We start from the raw sequence: 18778 nt of genomic DNA on the forward strand, positions 1-18778 counted from the left end.
ACTTAAAGGATTTGCTTGGTTGTTATGCCAGAATGTATGGGGCTGGCTTATTTTATCTTTCCACAAATTTCCAGCTATTTAGTTATTCATCTGTAGATAAATGCTTTGTAGTATTAGAGCAGCTGACCTCTGAGTCTGGGAGAGAGAACTTAGAGACCAGACGCCAAAAAGGAGATCTATGCAGACATAACCTCCTTTTATTAAAAAATAATAAATAAAAAACCCCAGCTGCCTGTGACTGCTTGATTACTATTGTGCCTGAGAACTCGTGTCAAAGGGCTTACACATCTGAGGCTCTTAAAATGGATTGCGTTGCATCTTGGTGCTCTTCCCGTTTTAATGTGTTTTTGACTCGCTATCGCTATTGTCATCTTTGCATGTTCAACTCGAGTCTTTCTCTTGACATTCCTGGTCGCAGCCTGTCAGTGATGAAAGCTGGGTTCAAGTATTGGCTATAAACGTGTTACAACACAGCAAGATGTTGCTACCTGTTCCGCACTGGAGGAGGCGTCTAGCATTGGCCTTCAGAGAGGGAGGTGGTTTTTCTTGCAGTTTTAGGAAATGTATGTAGAAAACCGGGGGCGGGGAAATCACTTTTCATTTTCGGTATTGCTACTTAAAGTACTCCTATGCTTAGGTTCCAGAAAAGTTATTTTATTTAAGTTATTGTTTGTCTTGGCGTTCCCTATGGGGTCAAACAGGGAAGACGGTCACTGTGCCGTCGATGACACTCTACTTCACTGTTGGAAAAATCCCCTTCCTTCTACCTCTACCAGACTTTGCTGAACTTCAGAGTGGATGTGGCATGAACAGTTATGTCTATAGTACTCGGGGTTTGATAGATACTCTAACTCATTTGCATACTAACGGGCTCTAAAGCCCCAGCGAGTGAGGGATGTGTGGCGAGTGGCCAGAAGAGACTGCTGCTTGCGAAAGCTGGAGGAGAAAGAGGGGGCTGATGCTGGTTTTTAAGGCAAGCCACTGCTGTTTATTTTGGTTTTTTCACCTCTCTGAGCACTTCTGCCAGAGGCTCAGTCTCTTGGTGAGGACGATGGAAAAATGGGATGAGAGTTGCAAGGAAACCACTGGTCCATATAGCCTGGAAAAGTTATCCTCCCCAGGGCATGGTCTGCGTTGCCAAACCCCGCTCTGCCTGATTTGTTTTGTCAGAGTCCTCTTGCAAACTGCAGAGGTTGTGTGTGGTCAGTTTGGCCTCTTGTGCAAGAAGAATTCCAATTTTGGGGGGAATAGCCTGTCTTGACTTCATAAGCATTCTCCTAATTTCCAGAACCTGTTTTTCTTATCAGAAAGACATGGATATATATAAATGTTTGCTCTCCACAGAGCAGTCCCGTTTGGGCACTAGCCAGGGGAGGTATCCTGCGTGTAGTGGGGTGTGAGGGATCAGTTACCCCAAAACATGTCAGGAAGAGTCTGATATCTCAAAAAGCAATGCAGAAACGACAGTGGTTTTAAATTCCTACATTTCTTTTAGTTAATGCATATATAAGCAAGTCAATTAAAACACATTGGACTTATTTCAAATAGATAATATAATTATCAGCTTGATTAAACCATATCAAGTGAATGGTTCTTGTAATTCGTTAGCTTTGTTTTAATCACTGCAAAAGCAGTAGTAGCTTTAATTAAGAGCCTCAAAAGCGACAGACCAGTGTCGATTGTGTCAATGAGGGATGTTCCAGCAAATACCTGATTGCAGGGAGGATCGAACTGCTCCTGGGTCGATGCTAATATGAAGACCGACTCTTTGGTGCCAATAAACGGAATCTTGATTATTTAATAAATACCATTAAGTGCAAGGGATTGTCCTTTTCTGCCATTTCCAGTGCTCGGATACAAGCTTAATTAAATCTATTCCAGTATCACTCAATTAGGCTGACGTTTTCTAATGTTTATAGGTTAGTATCACCTACCCGTGTCCTTTCTTAGCGTTAGACCCACAGCTTCTTGTGTGAATATGTGCTCCTTCAGACTGCAAAATTGCTTAATTCCTCAAATGCCTGACACAAGCCTGCTGCAGGTCACTTGCTGAAGCTGAAATGCGAGAGTACAAAGACGTACTTTGCTAGAGTAAAAAACGGTAACCCTTTTGCTAGAAATGGAACAGGAAAACTAAAAATCGGTTTTAGTTTTCTGGCTAACTCAGGAAGCCAACACATGGCTGAAGGGGCTCTCCAGATGGTGCTGTCCCTGCCATCGCTTGCTTACTAAATACTTGGAGGCCATTTAGTAGTAAGCTCCTACTTGTGGCATGGCCTGGGATGTACTCGTTGCATGACTGTAGGTGAGCAGCCAGCCTCTGCTGCTGATGGTTTGGGTGAAGGCAATCAGCGGTTGTCTCTGTTTCTTCTGGGTTGGATGCTTCCTTCCCACCTTTCCGTGGAGACCTCTTGCGACGCATTGCTTGGAGGGAGCCATCCTCCTCCCGAGGCTGGCAAAAGTTCCCATTTACAATAGATCAAAGCGGGACCGTTTCTGTAATGTTCTACCTGGCTGGGAAAGTCCAGATGTGCTGAAGCTGCCCCGTCTGCCAGCAGCTTCCTTAGGGTGTTGGGTGTTGATTTGCTCAGCCGTGCCTTCGGTGAGGTGGTTCCTGTCCCGGGTGCAGATTCTTAACTCTTTCTTGTTATATTTTAGTAATCTGTGTTGGTTTTGAAGAGTCACTTGACACAGCATCTGGATGAAAAGTCAGGAATGACATACAGCTGAGTAATCCTTTTTCCTCCCATAAACGTATTTGTAGGGCCTCTCTGCTGAACATGATGATTCGGTGGTTTAATGTCCACAACATTTATAAAATGCAACTGTAGGGAACGACAAGAGCAGCGGGTAGCCAGGTTCTAACCTGCATAGGGATTTGCATGTATTTATTAATGTTGGCAGATCTCTGCTTAATAGACCAAGTTTACTTTTCATGTGAGTAGGTGGACTTTTTGTTTTCCTTTCGTCTAATTGTTTCAGAAAACGACAATGAAACAGCCTGCCTGTGTCAACATGCAAGCAGGCAAATACCTGGGATTTATTTCTGCTGTATGCCCTGGACCAGCATTCAGATCAGCATTAGTAGATTTGATGAGAATTTGTAATGTGTTAGAAACAGCATCGGTGTAACAGGGAACGTACTTGGACGGGGAGCTGGGTGAAACAGCTTTCTGGTTGTACCCTGGTTTTCCCAGCTCCTGTGGCATTTGCCGTCACCGCCTTGCTTTTAATTACTGTCGTGTTCTATGGCTTAATATTAAACCACATCTCATTGCATCCTGTGTCTTAATTGGCTTAACTGGCGGTCACCCAAAAAAACTCTACTGTGTATAGAAACAAGCTTCCCCAAATATTTCCTAATTGGCAGTTGGTGCTTTGTGAAGAGATGGGTCCCTCTCGGCGATATTAATAGATGTTTTTCTGTTCGTTCTCAGGATTGGACATTGATCCTATGACGCATGCCCGGAAGAAACAACTTTTCCTTCTGAAACATCCAGCTGGTTCTGCTGGCAGAGCTTCATCACCAACAGGCAGCAGGAGGATGGACAGGACCGAGGCAGAGTGTGGTGAGCAAAGAGACGGAGATGCCACCGAGGCTCCGAACTGTCCGAGTGGGTTTGTGGGGACGAACAAAAACAAGAATTTGCACGAAGTGCGAAAGACATACCCACTGCGGAGACGGCTGCTCCCCTCGGTGAACAAAAAGACCTGCAAAGTGCTCCTCACCAGGCTGGAGGATGTGGCTGGATCTCTGTCAAAACAGACCCAGAGCTGTAAAAAAAAGGACCTTTCTAGCTGGATGGAGGGTTTGGGACCTGCTTTGTTCTCCGAACAAGTTCAGCCTGTAGGAGCAGGGAAGAGTGATTCATCTGGGGAAAAGTGCACAGCAACTTACCCAGGGACAGAGCAAGACCTTGATACTGCTCCTTCAGAGCCCAGGAAACGCAGGCTGGCCTCGCTGAATGCTGAGGCGGTGAACAATCTGCTTTTTGAACGGGACGATGGCTTATTATCTGGCAGGCGTTTTCGGAGGGACTCCGTTAAAGCCGTTGGAGACTGTACTGTTAAGAGCTTGCATTGCAAACCTGGTGACAACTGGCCTGCATTGGAGAAAACAGCTGTGAAAACAGGTAAAGGAAAAAACCGGCATGAGCCCAGTCAGAAATGCAATAGCTGTGACCATTCACTGGATGAGGTCTTTGATGATGGGACAAAGAGGGAGGACGGGGCCATCTCCTATCATCCCACCCCAAAGAGACTGGCCAGCCTGAACGCCGTGGCCTTTCTGAAGCTGACCCATGAGAAAGACCAACCCCTGAAGCAGAGGAGTAAATCGGATGGAGAGGGCAAGTCCGAGAACCACTGTTCAAAATCTATGCTCAAATGGTCCAAAGCCGGCAGGAAGAATTGTGTCAAATCCAAGAAGGAAACGGCTAGCTTAAAAATGGAAGGTCAGCATGGCTGGCGAGGACTCGCTGTAGGCGCTTTTGGGAAAGCAGAGCAGCGGGACTCCTCTAGGCTCTATGGGACGGCAGAGCCCGTCCCCTATGAGTCGCTGTCTAGCTCCTATGCTAGCACAGAGGGTTTCTACCACAGACTGCCTTTACTGATGGGTGGACAAGCTTCCATGAAGCCGGAGTATGGAAGACCCGGAGAGAAATCCCCAACCCCCAAACAGGAATTTCATCAGCCTTCCTTTCCCGTGCAGCAGTTCCCTCCCTTGCCTGTGCCCGGAAATCACACGGATTGTGGATGTGTCTATGAATCCTCAGATCTGACTCCATTGAACGGGTTTTACGTTTACTATGGCCAAAGTGGATACAGTGGCTATTCTCACTGCTCCGTTTACCCCAAGGATGAGCTTTCACAATCAGCTACCTGCGAGGGGCTCTTGGTATCGCCCGGTTCCTTGCCATCAGGTGCTCATTTCCAGCCACTCCACTGGTGTAACTCTCCGTACTGTTGTGGAGAAGGAACGGCGATTAACAGCTACAGCGTCTGTGGGGTCGTGCATGTACCAGAGGGCAGGATCAGCAGCATGCATGCAGGACGGAACAGCTACCCCTACAAAATGCCTTTTGCAGCAGGTAAGGTGCAAAGTACGAGCAAATCTCGTTCGGCGTTCCTAGGAGAAGAGGGCTGGCTCGGCACGGTGGCTAATGAAGGTGTCTCGTTGCCAGGAGGCAAGCTCCCTCTGCGCGTGGTGCCTCTCAGCTTGGCAGCTGAACTGCGGCTCGGAAAGAATCCGTGTTTCGCCTCCCCTTCCCCCGTTTTTAGCCCTGAGGGTTTTTCCCACTGAAAGGTCTTATTGGTGTGGAAAGCATAGAATTGGTGAAAGGATTTGGGCAGTGAGAAGGTGACTCATGACTTGTCATGCTGGAGCTAACCGCTTAGCTTTGATCTGTGTAAAATGAGTGGTTTTTAGTTCCTACATGCTCTGCAAGGCTTCTCGCCATCCTGCTGAGCCGCTCCGAGCAGAGGGTCTAAGGCACATCGGGCTGGGTTACTCCGCCGTCCCCAAAAGCTCGCTCCTGGGACTGACGCGTCCTTGCAGAGCAGTGTGAAGAAGCAGGCATTGCCTCTGTCATTAGGCTCTCACTGCTGCAAGCCGTATGGGGGATGCGGTCTCTTAAGATTTTATAGATCAGATCTGGCAGGGCTGTGTAGCAGTTCAGTTCGAGTCTACTGTTTGGACAGATGCTTGAATTTCACTGTGGTGGTACAAGTGCCAGGTACGCTGTTAGTTTGGCGAGTCGTGGTTCCACCTTTGCTCCTAAACAGTGTCTGAAAATGAGAGCAGGTGACTGTGTAAGAGGTGGTGTAGTTATCTGCCTGGCTGTCTTCGGTCCCCTGTCTGTTCTTCAGACTTTGTCCTCCACTGTGCTTTATCTTGGAGCTTTGCCTTTGCTATTGAAAAATATCTTTTGAAATATTTAAAACTGGCTTGTTGTGTGGGAGTTATCAGACACCAGTACGTTGTACAAAAGCCATCCTGTTAGACAGCGCTGCCGGTCGCAAATGGTGCCGTCTATAGATGAGGCTGCTGCTTCAGCTGCTGGGGGTGTAAACATCAGCCTTTCGGCTAACCGCCTGTTCGAGTCAAAGGGAGGCATGGCTTACCCACCTACAGCAGGTTTGCAGGTAGGTGGATGAAGTTTTGGTTCAGCGCTCGGTTTGAGTGAGGCTTTGTCGTCTTCCGTTGTAGGAAGCTGCTGAAACTCGGGAGCGTTTGGTTGAAGTATAATTTCCGTTTTCCCTAAATATCCCCACTGTCACGGTGCCGCTTCCTACGGTAGCAGCTAGACAGTGTTTGCTAGTGGCTTCAGTGCTCTTTAAAGTTGAATTCTTGCAAGACAACTAGCTCAGCAGTGTGTTCCTGTCTGACAGTTTTCTGCGTAGTGCCCTGAGGTCATGTCAGTCTGCTTTGTTCCTGAAATTTTGCATGTCGGTGCCTTCTAACTTCATGCAGCCAGAAGGATGCAGGCAGTGCAAACAGAGTATTTTTCAGAGTTCAGCCCTCCCTGCGAACTCAGTAATTTCTCATGGTGCTGGCAGGGGCAGTAGTGGTTCCAGGGGCCTGTATTTACTAGCGGTGTGTCACGCCGCTGCTAAGGTCTTCCTCGGTATAGGTTTGTAAGTGGCAAGATAATTTCTTTTTCTAGCACACTTTTTGGATGCGGTTAAAGCTGACTGTAAGTATAAATGCTTCACTGATTCTGATTTCTTTCCTGTGAGCAACTTTGATTTTAAAACCCACAACATTGGAATAATTTAGACTTTGTTTTGCGGATTGAAGTGTATAAAGAGGTCTCCTAGAATGTTAACAGGTACTTACGCTTAGGAGTTGATGTTGATATATGTGTGCACCTCTGAAATCTCATCCTTCCCTAGAGCGGGTTATTTTAGAGAACTGAAGGAGTACTTTGGCTGGAAGCAACAGGCTTCCGTCTGAGAACGCTGGCACGAGGGGATCTAGCTCAAAGAGTCGGTCGCATGCCTTGTGTTCTGTCTTATTTGGTGGCGTGTTCAAGGTGTTCATGGGGAAACATCGGTGTCTGGTACAAATCAAGGGATCAGGCTGTAATCTTGGGCAGCTGTGCATGGGGGAGAGGCATTGCTTTCCCTGTCCCGCGGACGGTTTGCTGCATGCAGTGTGGTGGTGGCAGGGACGCGATCGGCCAGGCTGCGAGAGGCTTTAGCCCTGGCGCCGGCAGAGGGGCTGGAAGTGTCTGCGACCAAGGAAGGAGTCCTGGGGGTGCCAGCAAGGCCAGGTCTGCACTGCTTTCCTGAAGTTCAGTAGATACTTTTGTGAAGCTTCATCCTGCTTTAGTTCAAGCTTGAAAACTGCTTTTGTAAGCAAAATACCCAAGAGATGATTCACTGCTGTATGGGTCCTGTGCCTGCCAAGGCCAGGCAGGATACCTGAACTCACATCCTGACGTCTTGGCTCGCTGAGGGAGCTGCTGCAGTATTTGCTGCTCGGGGTCAGCAAAGTCTGTGACGGTCCATAGCAGCCCTCATGCTTGCAGGCTGCTTTGCAGCCCTCTTAGGGAGGGTCAAGTTGGAGACAGGAGGCAATTAATTCCCTGTTATTGTGGGGGGATCTCTGCAGTTACTCAGCTGGAGCTTGGTGACTTCAAATGTTTTTTCACTTTTAGATTTTTTTGCAGCTCTGCAGCAGTGCAATCCCACAGATCTGTTAGGACATGCTCCGGTCTGGAGGCATCTCCTGAAGGTCGCCTGAAGCTGCCCTTCTTGTCACCCCAAAAAGCATGCTTTCTGATTTTAGGGAATAGGGGTGCGTTGTATATTGGTCTGGGAGCTTTATTCCTGCTGACAGCAGGTAACTCAAATCTGACTTGCTCTTCCCAGACACGTTGGCCTGGGTTGAGGGCTTGTTCTGTGATTCCTGGAGTGGTATGAGGTGTTCTGGGTTGCTTTTGAGAGGCACCGTCAGCTGACTTACTAACGTTGTGGTTAATGCCTCTGCGTTAGGGACACGGTTTTGCCGAAGGCGGCAGCGTGCATCATCTTACGTGGTTTTGTTCCATGTGGTTTCTTTCATATTTCTGGAGTTAATTTGGAGAATCTTCTTAATTTTCCTTGATTAGTAGAATTTGGCTTTTTGAAAGAAGCTGGCTGCTTCTGCTAGTGTGGCTTAATCCTTCCCATCATTTTGGTAAGCCTTTTATTTCTTTTATACATATTGACAGGCTGGAACTGCTTTGGACACTGGCCAGCCTTATGTCTGTTACTGGCTGGCATTACTTTGGGGATTTCACATGGGTTTGTTATAGTGCAGTGTCATCGGCAGCAACATATTGGAGCATTGCAGGCTTAGAAATTATCTTTGCTTTTAGAATCCGGTGACAGTGCAAAACGAAATTACAACGTTAAGAGTCTTCACTGCTGTAATGCAACCCAGGGAACTTCAGGGGAAAGTGGTGGTAGTTTGGGATAGTCTTGATTGTGTAGGCGTCTTATATTTCAGATGAGATTCATGCCTCTCTTTCTTCCCTTCTGTTAGAAGGCTGCAAGTCTCTGGACCAGCTGAACCTCACAATCCCTGTGGCAGGACACCCAGCATCACCTGCCCACCCGCTCTCAGGATGTCCTGTACCCAGTGTGCCACCGGCTGCAGAACCCGTTCCTCATCTGCAGACCCCCAACTCTGACCCTCAGACCATGGCCCGAGAATGTCCACAGAGCTCAAAGCCTCCCAGCGGCTCTAAATCTGGTCTCCGAAATACTACAGGCTGTCTCCACGCCTCTGACAGCAAAGCAGCGGGAGGTCATTCCCATCCAAAGCAGCAACGCATTAGCAGGCGCAGAACTACCAATGGCTGGATCCCCGTTGGCACAGCCTGCGAGAAGGCCGTCTACGTTGTGGTGGGTATCTGTGGAGTGCTGGTATTTTTGTGTGTGTATGGCTATACCCATTTGTGCATCTTCAGGGAACTGAGATCACGAAGGCTTGAGAGCATTTTGAGTCTCGCTTCAAGGAGGAGTCGGTCGCTAGATGCCATCTAGAACCTCTTGGACAAGCAAATAGTTAGTGCCTTTTGGCTGGGCTTCAAGGCCAAGCTGCTGTTGGCTTTGTTTTTGTTGTGTGCCCTGGTATTACCTTGCACAGCATGACAGGCGCTTTGGAAAGGAAGGAAAACCTGCTACTCCTGTGCTAGCATCAGCTGAAATGCCATGATGATGAATACTTCTGGCTTTGGCATTTGCAAGGGTGGCACCTCTTGCACCTGTGAGCCCATCCTACAGAGAGATCATCCTCCAGCTTCTTCCTCCTGGGTGAGAGCAAACCTGTTTGAGAAAATGAGGGAGGTTTTAGCCTTGTTATAAGGAGCAGTTGTCTCAAGGTAGCTCTGCTGAGGGGGTGGTTGTTCTCACTGATGGTGTCTGTATCCCAGCAGGGATCTCCCAGAGAGCACAGGGGACTGAGACAGTATCCTGGCTCCCAGATGGAATTTTTCTAGCATCCAGTATCCCCCTTCTTGTAACTTATCTGGTGGCACGGCCAGTCAACTCCTTCAAGGATTTCTTGTCTGTACTTTCCCATGTGTTGTGTTCAGGGGCAGAGACTGGCTCCTGCAGGATGGGAGACTTCCTGCCAGAAAATTGAATTAACTACAGTAAAGTCCACTTCAATTGAGAGAGAAGGCAATATCCTTCATGTAACTAAAACACAAGAGCTGTGGACTTGAAATCTGGACCCACATGCTGTCTGGGAAGGCGGGACAAGGTGTTGAACTGTGTGCAGTAAATGTCAGCAGCAAGGGCAGCTGTGGTCCAAGCGGACTCGTCTGTGCCGCCGCTTGGTGCGGTGGTATAACCTTGAGCTGCTGAGAGCATCATCCAGGATGGGTTTTGCAGCTGCAGCCCTCAGGGCTGTGTGCAGGTACCAAGGGCTGTGTGAGGATGAAGCCCGTGAAAGCCAGAAGACGGGCCTCTTGCGTCTGTCGCTCAGACTTTGACACTTTGAAAGGAGCAGCGCACTGTTAATCTCCTTAAGTCCTGGCGCGTAATGCTTCCGATTTCGCCTGGGCGATCTGACAGGAGGTTAAACCCGTCCTGCTCGGGCATTCTGAAATGAGTTTTCAGAGCAAAATAAAATAAAACCCCAGCTCGTAGTCAAAAAAGAGATAATTTTCTAATGTTAGAGGGTACAAAGGAAATGTTAGCAATCTCGTTAAGGAAAGCTTTATGCCGTGGCCTCCCTACCACTCCCTGCCCTGTTCCTGTGAAATATTTCATGCTGTATTTGTGTTCTTAAAATGTTTGTATCAGAGAAACACACAGCATTCAAAATATGCCTAGTTTTCTGTGCGTTTGAATATGAAGGAAATGCACACGTACGGGTAGGCAGATAAAACGGGATTTTTCTGAAGGTGGTTTTTTGCATGCAGAATTGAAGGAGCAATTGTTCTTTTAATTTGAAATAAGGGTATTAATTTCAGAAATACATGCTTTTGTGAGACTTGCTGTCCCGCTGCTGAGCTGCTCCTTACTGCCAGCACTATGTAGGAGAAATAGTTGTGGTTTTGCTTTATTTGAAAACAATGGCCACGTATGACCTGCGAGCACTTGGATGCTATTCCTCAGTGAACTTTCTTTCCCTATGAATGCCCTACCCGTAGAAGAAGTAACTTGTTTGACCTGATCATTGTTATAAACCAACCTGGTGGGAATAGAGACGCTACAAGTGGTCTTATACTGTATGACTTCTCTCGGAGATCTGTTGGAGTGGAAGCACTTAGCTCATAGTAGGCTTAGGCAAGCTCTTAATTCGCAGCGGGACCAAAGGAGTCTTGGATTGGGGTAGCAAACAATAAACTGACTCTCTGCTTGTACACTCAGGTTGCTTTGTTTTTTTGTGTGTGTTTTAATGGTGTAGAATGAACCGGAGCCAGCTGTTCGCAAGAGCTATCAGGCTGTGGAGAGAGATGGGGAGATTATCCGGGTACGCGATACTGTCCTCTTGAAATCGGGACCCCGGAAGAAATCTATGCCATACGTTGCGAAGATATCGGCACTGTGGGAAGATCCCAAAACAGGTACTGTGCCAAAAGGGTATGTACTGCCTCTCTGCTTGGCAGACAAGGGTGAGCTGGAACTGGGGAGGTGATGGATCTCAGGAGAGCGGCAAGCTTGTTAGGGTACCCTGCTGCTGCCAGACTGGGTGATGAAGAGATGAGCTTTCATTCAGATTGTCCCAGGATCTGAAATACTCTTTAATCACTATAATCACTAGCCTGGGACTGCTAATCAAAATCTTCCTGGTCATGAAAGCACATAACATCTGCCAAGTGCCCATCTTAGCAATGATCTCCTTTATTATTTCATTGCAACAGACATCTCAGGAGCTGCTGTTTACCCAAATGCTCAACATCTGGGCTGGGAGTTGGTGTGGAGCATGGGCTTATCTGCAGGAGCTCTCAATGGGACCCAAGTAGAGGTGGTGGTTGGAGTAGTGTGGTTTTGATGTTAAGGTCCCACGTCTGACTAGCGATACCTGCGCTAAGGAAGCTGTGCCAAATGTTGTAAAGTACGGGCCTTGCTTAAAAGGAAAAAAAAAGTTATGTGTAAAAGAAGTGATCAACGTGTGGTGAGGCCCATCTTGGTCACGTCATCCTGCAACAGCAATTCTGGCATTAACCTGGGAGTTACGGTGCAAGTATAGAGCTTTGGATGAGCATCTTTTCCAGCTTGCAGTGTGAATGGATACTTTTTTCAGATGGAAGGATTTGAATTTTTTTTTTTTTTTTTTTTGATGCCTAACTGGCATCTTTGTGACGATGTAACACAAGCAGAAGGGGGTGAAGGTGTAACAGAATAGCAACGTGACGGACTTCATACAGGTTCTTGCTGTAACAAAAGGACACCTAGTTCAGCGTGAAATATTTATCATGGCACAGCTGCCTCTACGTGAGCGCTATGGGAATGAAAGGGATGAAGCAGGAGGAGGAAGCTGGTTATTAGTGGGAAAGCATTATGAGAAAACTGAAGCTTGACATATTTTAATAAATCTTTTTCCAGGGGAGCTGATGATGAGCCTCTTGTGGTATTACAGACCGGAGCACACTCAGGGAGGCCGCAATCCCAGTATGCACCAGGTCAGCCATCCGAATGCGAAACTCGGGGCGAGGGTATCCTGGCATGTCTGTATTTCTGCAGGAAGAGGGGATTAGCCTGAGTATCTCCCTGCGTTCCTGGCAGGCCTCAAACTCAGGGGGCTGAACTTCTGTTTTGAGTAAAATGGAGCTGTCTCTTGGCTGTGATGCAGCTGTTGCCAGATGTGTTGAGTGGTAGTGGTGTCCTATATATGGGCTTTTCCCCAACTTATTGTTATGTGTAGAAATTCTGGTCTGTAACAGAAGCTGCTGCATTCCTTACGTGGCTGCCTCTGCTAAATTGTGATGTTTCTCCCTTTTAATCTGAGAAAATCCTGAGCATTAAGTGAAAAGTTGTTTTGACTGCTACCTTAGGAGTAAGGAAGAGCGAGTTTACACTGAATCAAGATCAGATGCCTTTCCAAAAAGTGTATTCTAATTCGCTCAGAAATGCAGAGCTCAGTGCAAAAGCTCCTACTGCAATTCTGCAGGACATTGGAATACCTATATCATGTGCTGCTTTTTTATCATAAATTCCTTAATCTGCTTCTTAAACTCCAGAAACTTGTTTTGTGCAGAAACGTGGATGCATCATCCTTCCTCTGTATAGATTTATGATGAGAATTAAAGACTGACTCGAGGATGTTGTGCCAGTATAATAGAAGTTGCTTTTTAAAAGGAAAAACGTGTGAATCATTATGACTTCACACCTTGCTCTGCTTTGCATGGGCTTGTGTCGGGTGACAGAACAAGCTGTTTTTAAACTGGGAATGGAGAATTTATTGCTGTTTTCAACGCACCAAAATACTTGGTGCCTTTTTTCCTTTTTTCACTTTTTTTAAATAAAAGGGGAGGGAGTGGGTGAGAGCAGGACTGGGGAACAGCCAGGGAATTGTACCTGCCTGACTTGCAGGGCACAGATGAGTTTCTAAACCAAAATGTGGTAACTTGGAGTTTTCTGGTCCATAAATGAAGCATGACTGTATCAAGTTGCATTTTAGTGTTGAGCGAGTGCCAGTAGTCTGGCCAGGAGGAATTAAGCCGGTTTTTTGCACACCTGCTTAATTACACAAGACTGCAAATGAGAGAGTGCCATTTGGGCTGAGTAGCTGGGATGGGCTTGCCAAAGATGACTCAGATAGTTTTGATTTAAGGAGTAGACCAAAACCCCAACGTGCAGAAGCGAGGTGTGGCATTTTCAGTTTCTCTGATTAAGCATGTCCCCAGACGGTGACCCTTTTGTGAGTCCTTCCTTCCAGCCTCCTTCCCTGGGGCTGTGAGCAGAAACAAAGCCTGCAGGTAATGCTTCCAGACTTGTGCAGAGCATCCTTATTCCCAGAGATCATCTTTGCTGATCTAACCACACCTGAAATTCTTTCAAATGGCTCTGTCTGGCTTGCCCCATATCTAACCAATCCTGCCTGCTGCAGAGCCAAGTTTCCTAAATTACCCTGGGAAAAAAGGCTATTGCTACTTCCCTCACTGCACCAGCTTTTTTAATTGAATTGGGATGAGGAAAGTGGTGGATTTAGCTCTGATTTAGAGATGGATTAGAAAGACTGGTCATGTGTCAAAGGGTAGTAGTAAAGACAGCAAAGTGCTATTCAACCTCCGTTTCAATTCTTAGCTGTACAAATGGATTGGAAGGGTTTCCAGCACAGGAAAGGGAAAATGAATGAAGAACACCCTGAGGAGCTCGGAGGAACGTGTGAGTGGGGAGCACTCCGACCCCCTGCCTGCAGAGGCATTGCTCACTGGGTTTTCTGGATGCGGTCTGAAGGCTCTTTCCATGTGGAGTCTGTGCACAAAGTCAGATTTTGGATAAGCTGGAGCAAAGGCACCTCTTGCAGGGTTGTTTCTGAGCCTCTGCATTACCTCCTCTGATGTACTCCACCTTCCTCCCTCTTACCTGTCTCATTGTCATTCCCAGGCATTGCAATAGTGCTTTCAAAATGCTGCTTTTATTTTTTGCAGTGCAGCATTGCAAAAGCTCCTCTCCTGGGACACTTCTTGGCAGTGGCCACAAGCTGTCCGTCATCCCCGGGAGGAAGGAGGCCAAGTGATGTAGCTGATGGTGGCCTTGCTGCTGAAGTGCTTTTGTAACGTTGGCAGAATGTGTGGGACTTGGGCACTTGGCCTCACAAAGTGTGCGGGGCAGTGTTAAATGATGGTAGAACTCCTAATGCTTTGCTCACGTGATGCTGCATAAAATTCTGGTGCACACTATAAGTAGGCCCCAAAACACCTGGAAGGTGTCTGGATTACGTGAAATACTGGCTTTAAAGAGTATCTGCTATGAGCATGCTTTGATAGACTGCCCTTTAAGGTGATGGGTGAAGGTGTGGAGCTGGCCCTGCCTCCCTGGGGCTCCTGGCCAGCTGGGTGACCTCTTCTTTCCTGTCTTGCAGAATGAGATCTTTGCATCCCGGCATCAGGACGAAAACAGTGTTGCCTGCATAGAGGAGAAGTGCTACGTGCTGACCTTTGCAGAGTACTGCAGGTAGGTGGTGCTCTTAACTTGCTGCTGTTCGGAGACCTTCATCTGCCTCCTGCGCTTGTCACTCCTTCCATTTCCAGCCGTCACGCAGCAGAACTGTCCCACCCTACACACTTTGGTCTGCTTGGAGCTGGATGAATTACAGTCACGCTGCATGCGTCATGGCTTAGCCTCAGCCAGCAGCTTGGTACCACAGCATGTGGACATCAGTGGAGAACAGCGCAGGAAAACCTGTAACTTGGAGCTAAGAACTAAGCAGGACAGGAAATCATCCTGTATATCTATCCCCTATGGCACATAGCAGGCTTTTTGGCTAGCTGTGGCACCTGAGGTACTTTTGTCAGTGCTGCTACTAGGCGCTAGTGTGTGTGCTTGCAGATCCGGGTGTTTTGGCAGCAGCATCTCTGGGTAGCAACTAAGGCTTTTACTTGTTAAGCTCTTGCTGATTGAATTGAAACTTTGTCAGTAAGAACTTCCGAGCATCCATATTCAAGACTGCCATTCTTTGATGGATGGATGCACAGGGCAGAATGAAAGTAGGGGTTGAATGGACACACAAATCCATAATGCAAAACAGTGCTTTAAATCTCTTCAGTTTTGCTGGGTGCACCTTGTTGGCTGTGCAGCCTTACCATGGAGGGGATGTTTCAGCCCTAATGCACTCCTCGTAGTCCTCCTGCTCCTAGCCTAGGGCTCTGCTGTTTGAATTTGTAAAAACAAACGGCTCACAAATTCTTCATAAGCTGAATTTTGCTCTTTCTGTTGAAAACTCAAAGAAACCCCCCCCAAAAACCCCCCCAAAAAACCTCAAAACCAACCAAACCAATGTTATGGTTTAACTCCAGCAGGCAGCTAAGCCCCACACAGCCACTTGCTCACTCCCCCCCGGTGGGATGCGGGAGAGAATTGGAGGGGTAAAAGTGAGAAAACTCATGGGTTGAGGTAAAAGACAGTTTAACAGGTAAAGCAAAACAAGGAATCCATTCACCACTTCCGGCAGGCAGGTGTTCAGCCATCTCCAGGAAAGCCAGGCTCCATCATGCATAACGGTAACTTGAAGACAAACACCACCACTCCCAGAGTTCCCCCCTTCCTTCTTCCCCCAGCTTTATATGCTGAGCGTCATGTCGTACGGTCCAGAATGTCCTTCTGGTCAGCTGGGGTCAACTGTCCCGGCTGTGTCCTCTCCCAGCTACTCGCTGGTGGGGTAAGAAGCAGAAAAGACCTTGTAAGCTGTGTAAGCACTGCTCAGCAGTAACTAAAATATCCCTGTGTAATCAACATTGTTTTCAGCACAAATCCAAAACATAGCCCCATACTAGCTACTATGAAGAAAATTAACTCTATCCCAGCCAAAAGCAGCACAACAAACAAACAAAACCCTAAGCTTTGGATCCAAACGGCTCATTTCCTTTCTAACAGCCCAGTCCTCTGGAATTCCTTCCTCTGGCAGGAGTTACTTCATGCTATTGTGGGTAAGGTCACCTTTGAGAGATGTTCCCTGAAGGTATCCTGAATTCCACGTTTGCCTAAACAGCAGCCTGATGCGTAAGCCTTTTCTGGGGCTAATTAACAAAAACAAGGCCAAAGCAGTAAAAGCAAAGTGGATTAGAATTATAGAATCCATTAAGGTTGGAAAAGACCTTTAAGATCATCAAGTCCAACCGTCAACCTGACACCCCATTCCCACTAAACCATGTCCTGAAGTGCCACGTCTACACGTTTTTTGAACACTTCCAATGATGGTGACTCCACCACCTCCCTGGCCAGCCTGTTCCAATGCTTGACTACTCTTTCAGTAAAGAAATTTTTCCTAATATCCAATCTAAACCTCCCCTGGCACAACCTGAGGCCATTTCCTCTCGTCCTATCGCTGGTTACCTGGGGGAAGAGACCAACACCCGCCCACTACAACCTCCTTCCAAGTAGCTGTAGAGAGCAATGAGGTCTCGCCTCAGCCTCCTCTTCTCCAGACTGAACACCCCCAGTTCCCTCAGCCTCATAAGAGGGAAATGCCAGTTCACAAGTCTTCGTAAGACTTGTTCTCCAGACCCCTCACCAGCTTCGTTGCCCATCTCATTAATTGCAGTCATTTTCCATACTGTACGGCATCCACCAGTATAGAAATATAAACCATTGTGCTGCTTCCTACGGTTCAGGGTGGGATCAAAAGCAATAGCAACTTCACGCCCTCCTCTTGAGCAAGGCTTGATTCTGCTCTGCGCTCTTCCCCTTCCACCCCTCATCCTTGGGCAGCCACGGTTGTGGCTTCTGGCGAGAGAGACTGACGCAAACAGTGGAAGATGGAACAAGTTCGTGCTAACTCTTCTGATGTAATTGCATTGCAGATTTTGTGCCTTGGCGAAGCGTCGAGTCGAAGGGATCCCAGGCAGGAAAACTATTATGGTTCCTCCCTCGGAAGAGTACTCCACACCTCTGCACCGCAAGGTGCCTGAGGACACTGACCCCGAGCTGGTTTTCCTCTGTCGTCACGTCTATGACTTCAGACACGGGCGCATCTTGAAGAACCCGCAGTAGCACCATTCTTCAGTCGGACCGCGGTGAGGATGAGCGGCACCGGAGAGCCGGCGGCAGGCTGGCGGTCTGGGACATCTGTGCGCTCTCGAAGACTTACCTTGTGCTGCTTGCAGACAGGAGCGCCCAGCACTCTTTCCTCGGACTGAAAAGCGTGCGCAGGAGCAGATCCCTGTGGAGGAAGGCAGCAGTTGAAAGCACAGCACTTCGTTAAAAGCATAAATGAAAATATATACGTATAAAATAAATATATGTATATAGATATAGGTACTTGCATATGTAAATCTATATCTATATATGTATCTAGAGATGCATATATTGGGAGGGGTTTGCAGGGGATAAAAGCCAGTAAACTGAATCCAGAGCCATTGCTGGTGGGAATGGTGGAAAGGTGCAGGAGGGGTGCTTTGGTGCATTGTATGAGTCAAGCTGTGACAGTTCTGTGGTTTTCGTGCCCTGATGTGAAGTGTAAGGACTGAGACCAGTTCCTTGGCAGAGCACAGGAGAGTCTCCTTCGTCCCACAGGACCGACTCTGAGGATTCCCCGTGGGCGAGAGCCTCTTCAAAATACAGCTGTTGCTTTGGAAGCTACCTGGATGCAGAGTGGCCTTGTGTCGTGCTTGGATAGGTTTTGCTCTGTCGGGCAGGGGTGACCCCCGTTCTCCCTCATCTTTCTCTTCCCCTCGTCTCGCTGTTCTGTGATTCACTGCCGGGACTGGGGTCTGGCAGCCAGGCTTGGAGATCGGCTCCACCGCAGGGCAGAGAGGGAGCTGGCGGGATCATAGGCTTTACGTCCCAGCGCAGCGTTACGGAGAGCTGTGCGTCTGTCACAGATGCCCTGACCTTGCCCCAGAGGATCTCGTGCCCCATAAAGCACAGTGCCAGCAGGCGTGTGTCGCTCTGAAGCTGGGAGCACACAAAGTGGGCTCTGCTGGCGAGAACCATGTTTTCTTTTCCAAGTACTGCTCTTCCTCTGATGGCTTAGGGGGCTGTAGCGCTAGAAGTGGGTTTACTCTTTCTTCCCAGTTTGTTTTCCTGTAATGTTGTTTACAGTCCCTGCTTAACCCCATATGTCTTCAGTGTGAAGAAGCTAGAGGCTGGAGGCTGAAACGGCAAACCCTTTCCTTGAGTGTTTTTGGCTTTCTTAAAATTTAACTCCCCTCCCCTTACGTGACTGTCCTGACCCTGGGCGTACTGTTGAAGCCATTGGCAGCGCTGTCTCAGGGCTACCTTGCAGCCTCCCGCCCTCCAAACTCATCCTGGCGTCCGAGCAAGCTCACCAAAGTGGCTTTGTGGCTCCTGAAAGGAACTGAGCATTGGGAAAGGTTCGCATCGACAAATGCGACCCCAGCCCCACAGATACTGCCTCTTGCCTTACGTGTTTAGATCCTGGACAGACGTTTATCTTAACGCAAACTGTTCGAGTTAATTCTAAAGCAAACCAAAGGACAGCGTAACAGTCCGTCGAGTCACTCACACCAAGCTGGGAGTCCATTTCTAGATTGCACTAACGAAAAGAGGAGAATCGACACAGTCTCAGCCCACATTCCTGCTGGCTGGAGTCGCTCGTTGAAACTAGGGATCTGCTTTTTTCCAGTCTTTTGGGGCTTTGGAACTCATGTTC

At 47.9% G+C, this 18778-nt stretch overlaps 1 protein-coding gene across 1 annotated transcript; it reads left to right on the plus strand.

Moving 5' to 3' along the window:
- Positions 1-3454: 3454 nt before the first annotated feature.
- On the plus strand, positions 3455-17157 carry BAHD1 (bromo adjacent homology domain containing 1; the record flags this gene model as incomplete). Its single annotated transcript, XM_082000412.1, has 6 exons — positions 3455-5090; positions 8531-8892; positions 10907-11066; positions 12049-12125; positions 14531-14622; positions 16968-17157. 6 exons carry the CDS (start codon positions 3455-3457, stop codon positions 17155-17157), a joined length of 2517 nt encoding a protein of 838 aa, XP_081856538.1.
- Positions 17158-18778: the final 1621 nt, after the last annotated feature.

Source organism: Phaethon aethereus (assembly GCF_964289735.1).
Source record: "Phaethon aethereus genome assembly, chromosome: 5".
In the NCBI taxonomy this organism is placed as follows: domain Eukaryota; kingdom Metazoa; phylum Chordata; class Aves; order Phaethontiformes; family Phaethontidae; genus Phaethon; species Phaethon aethereus.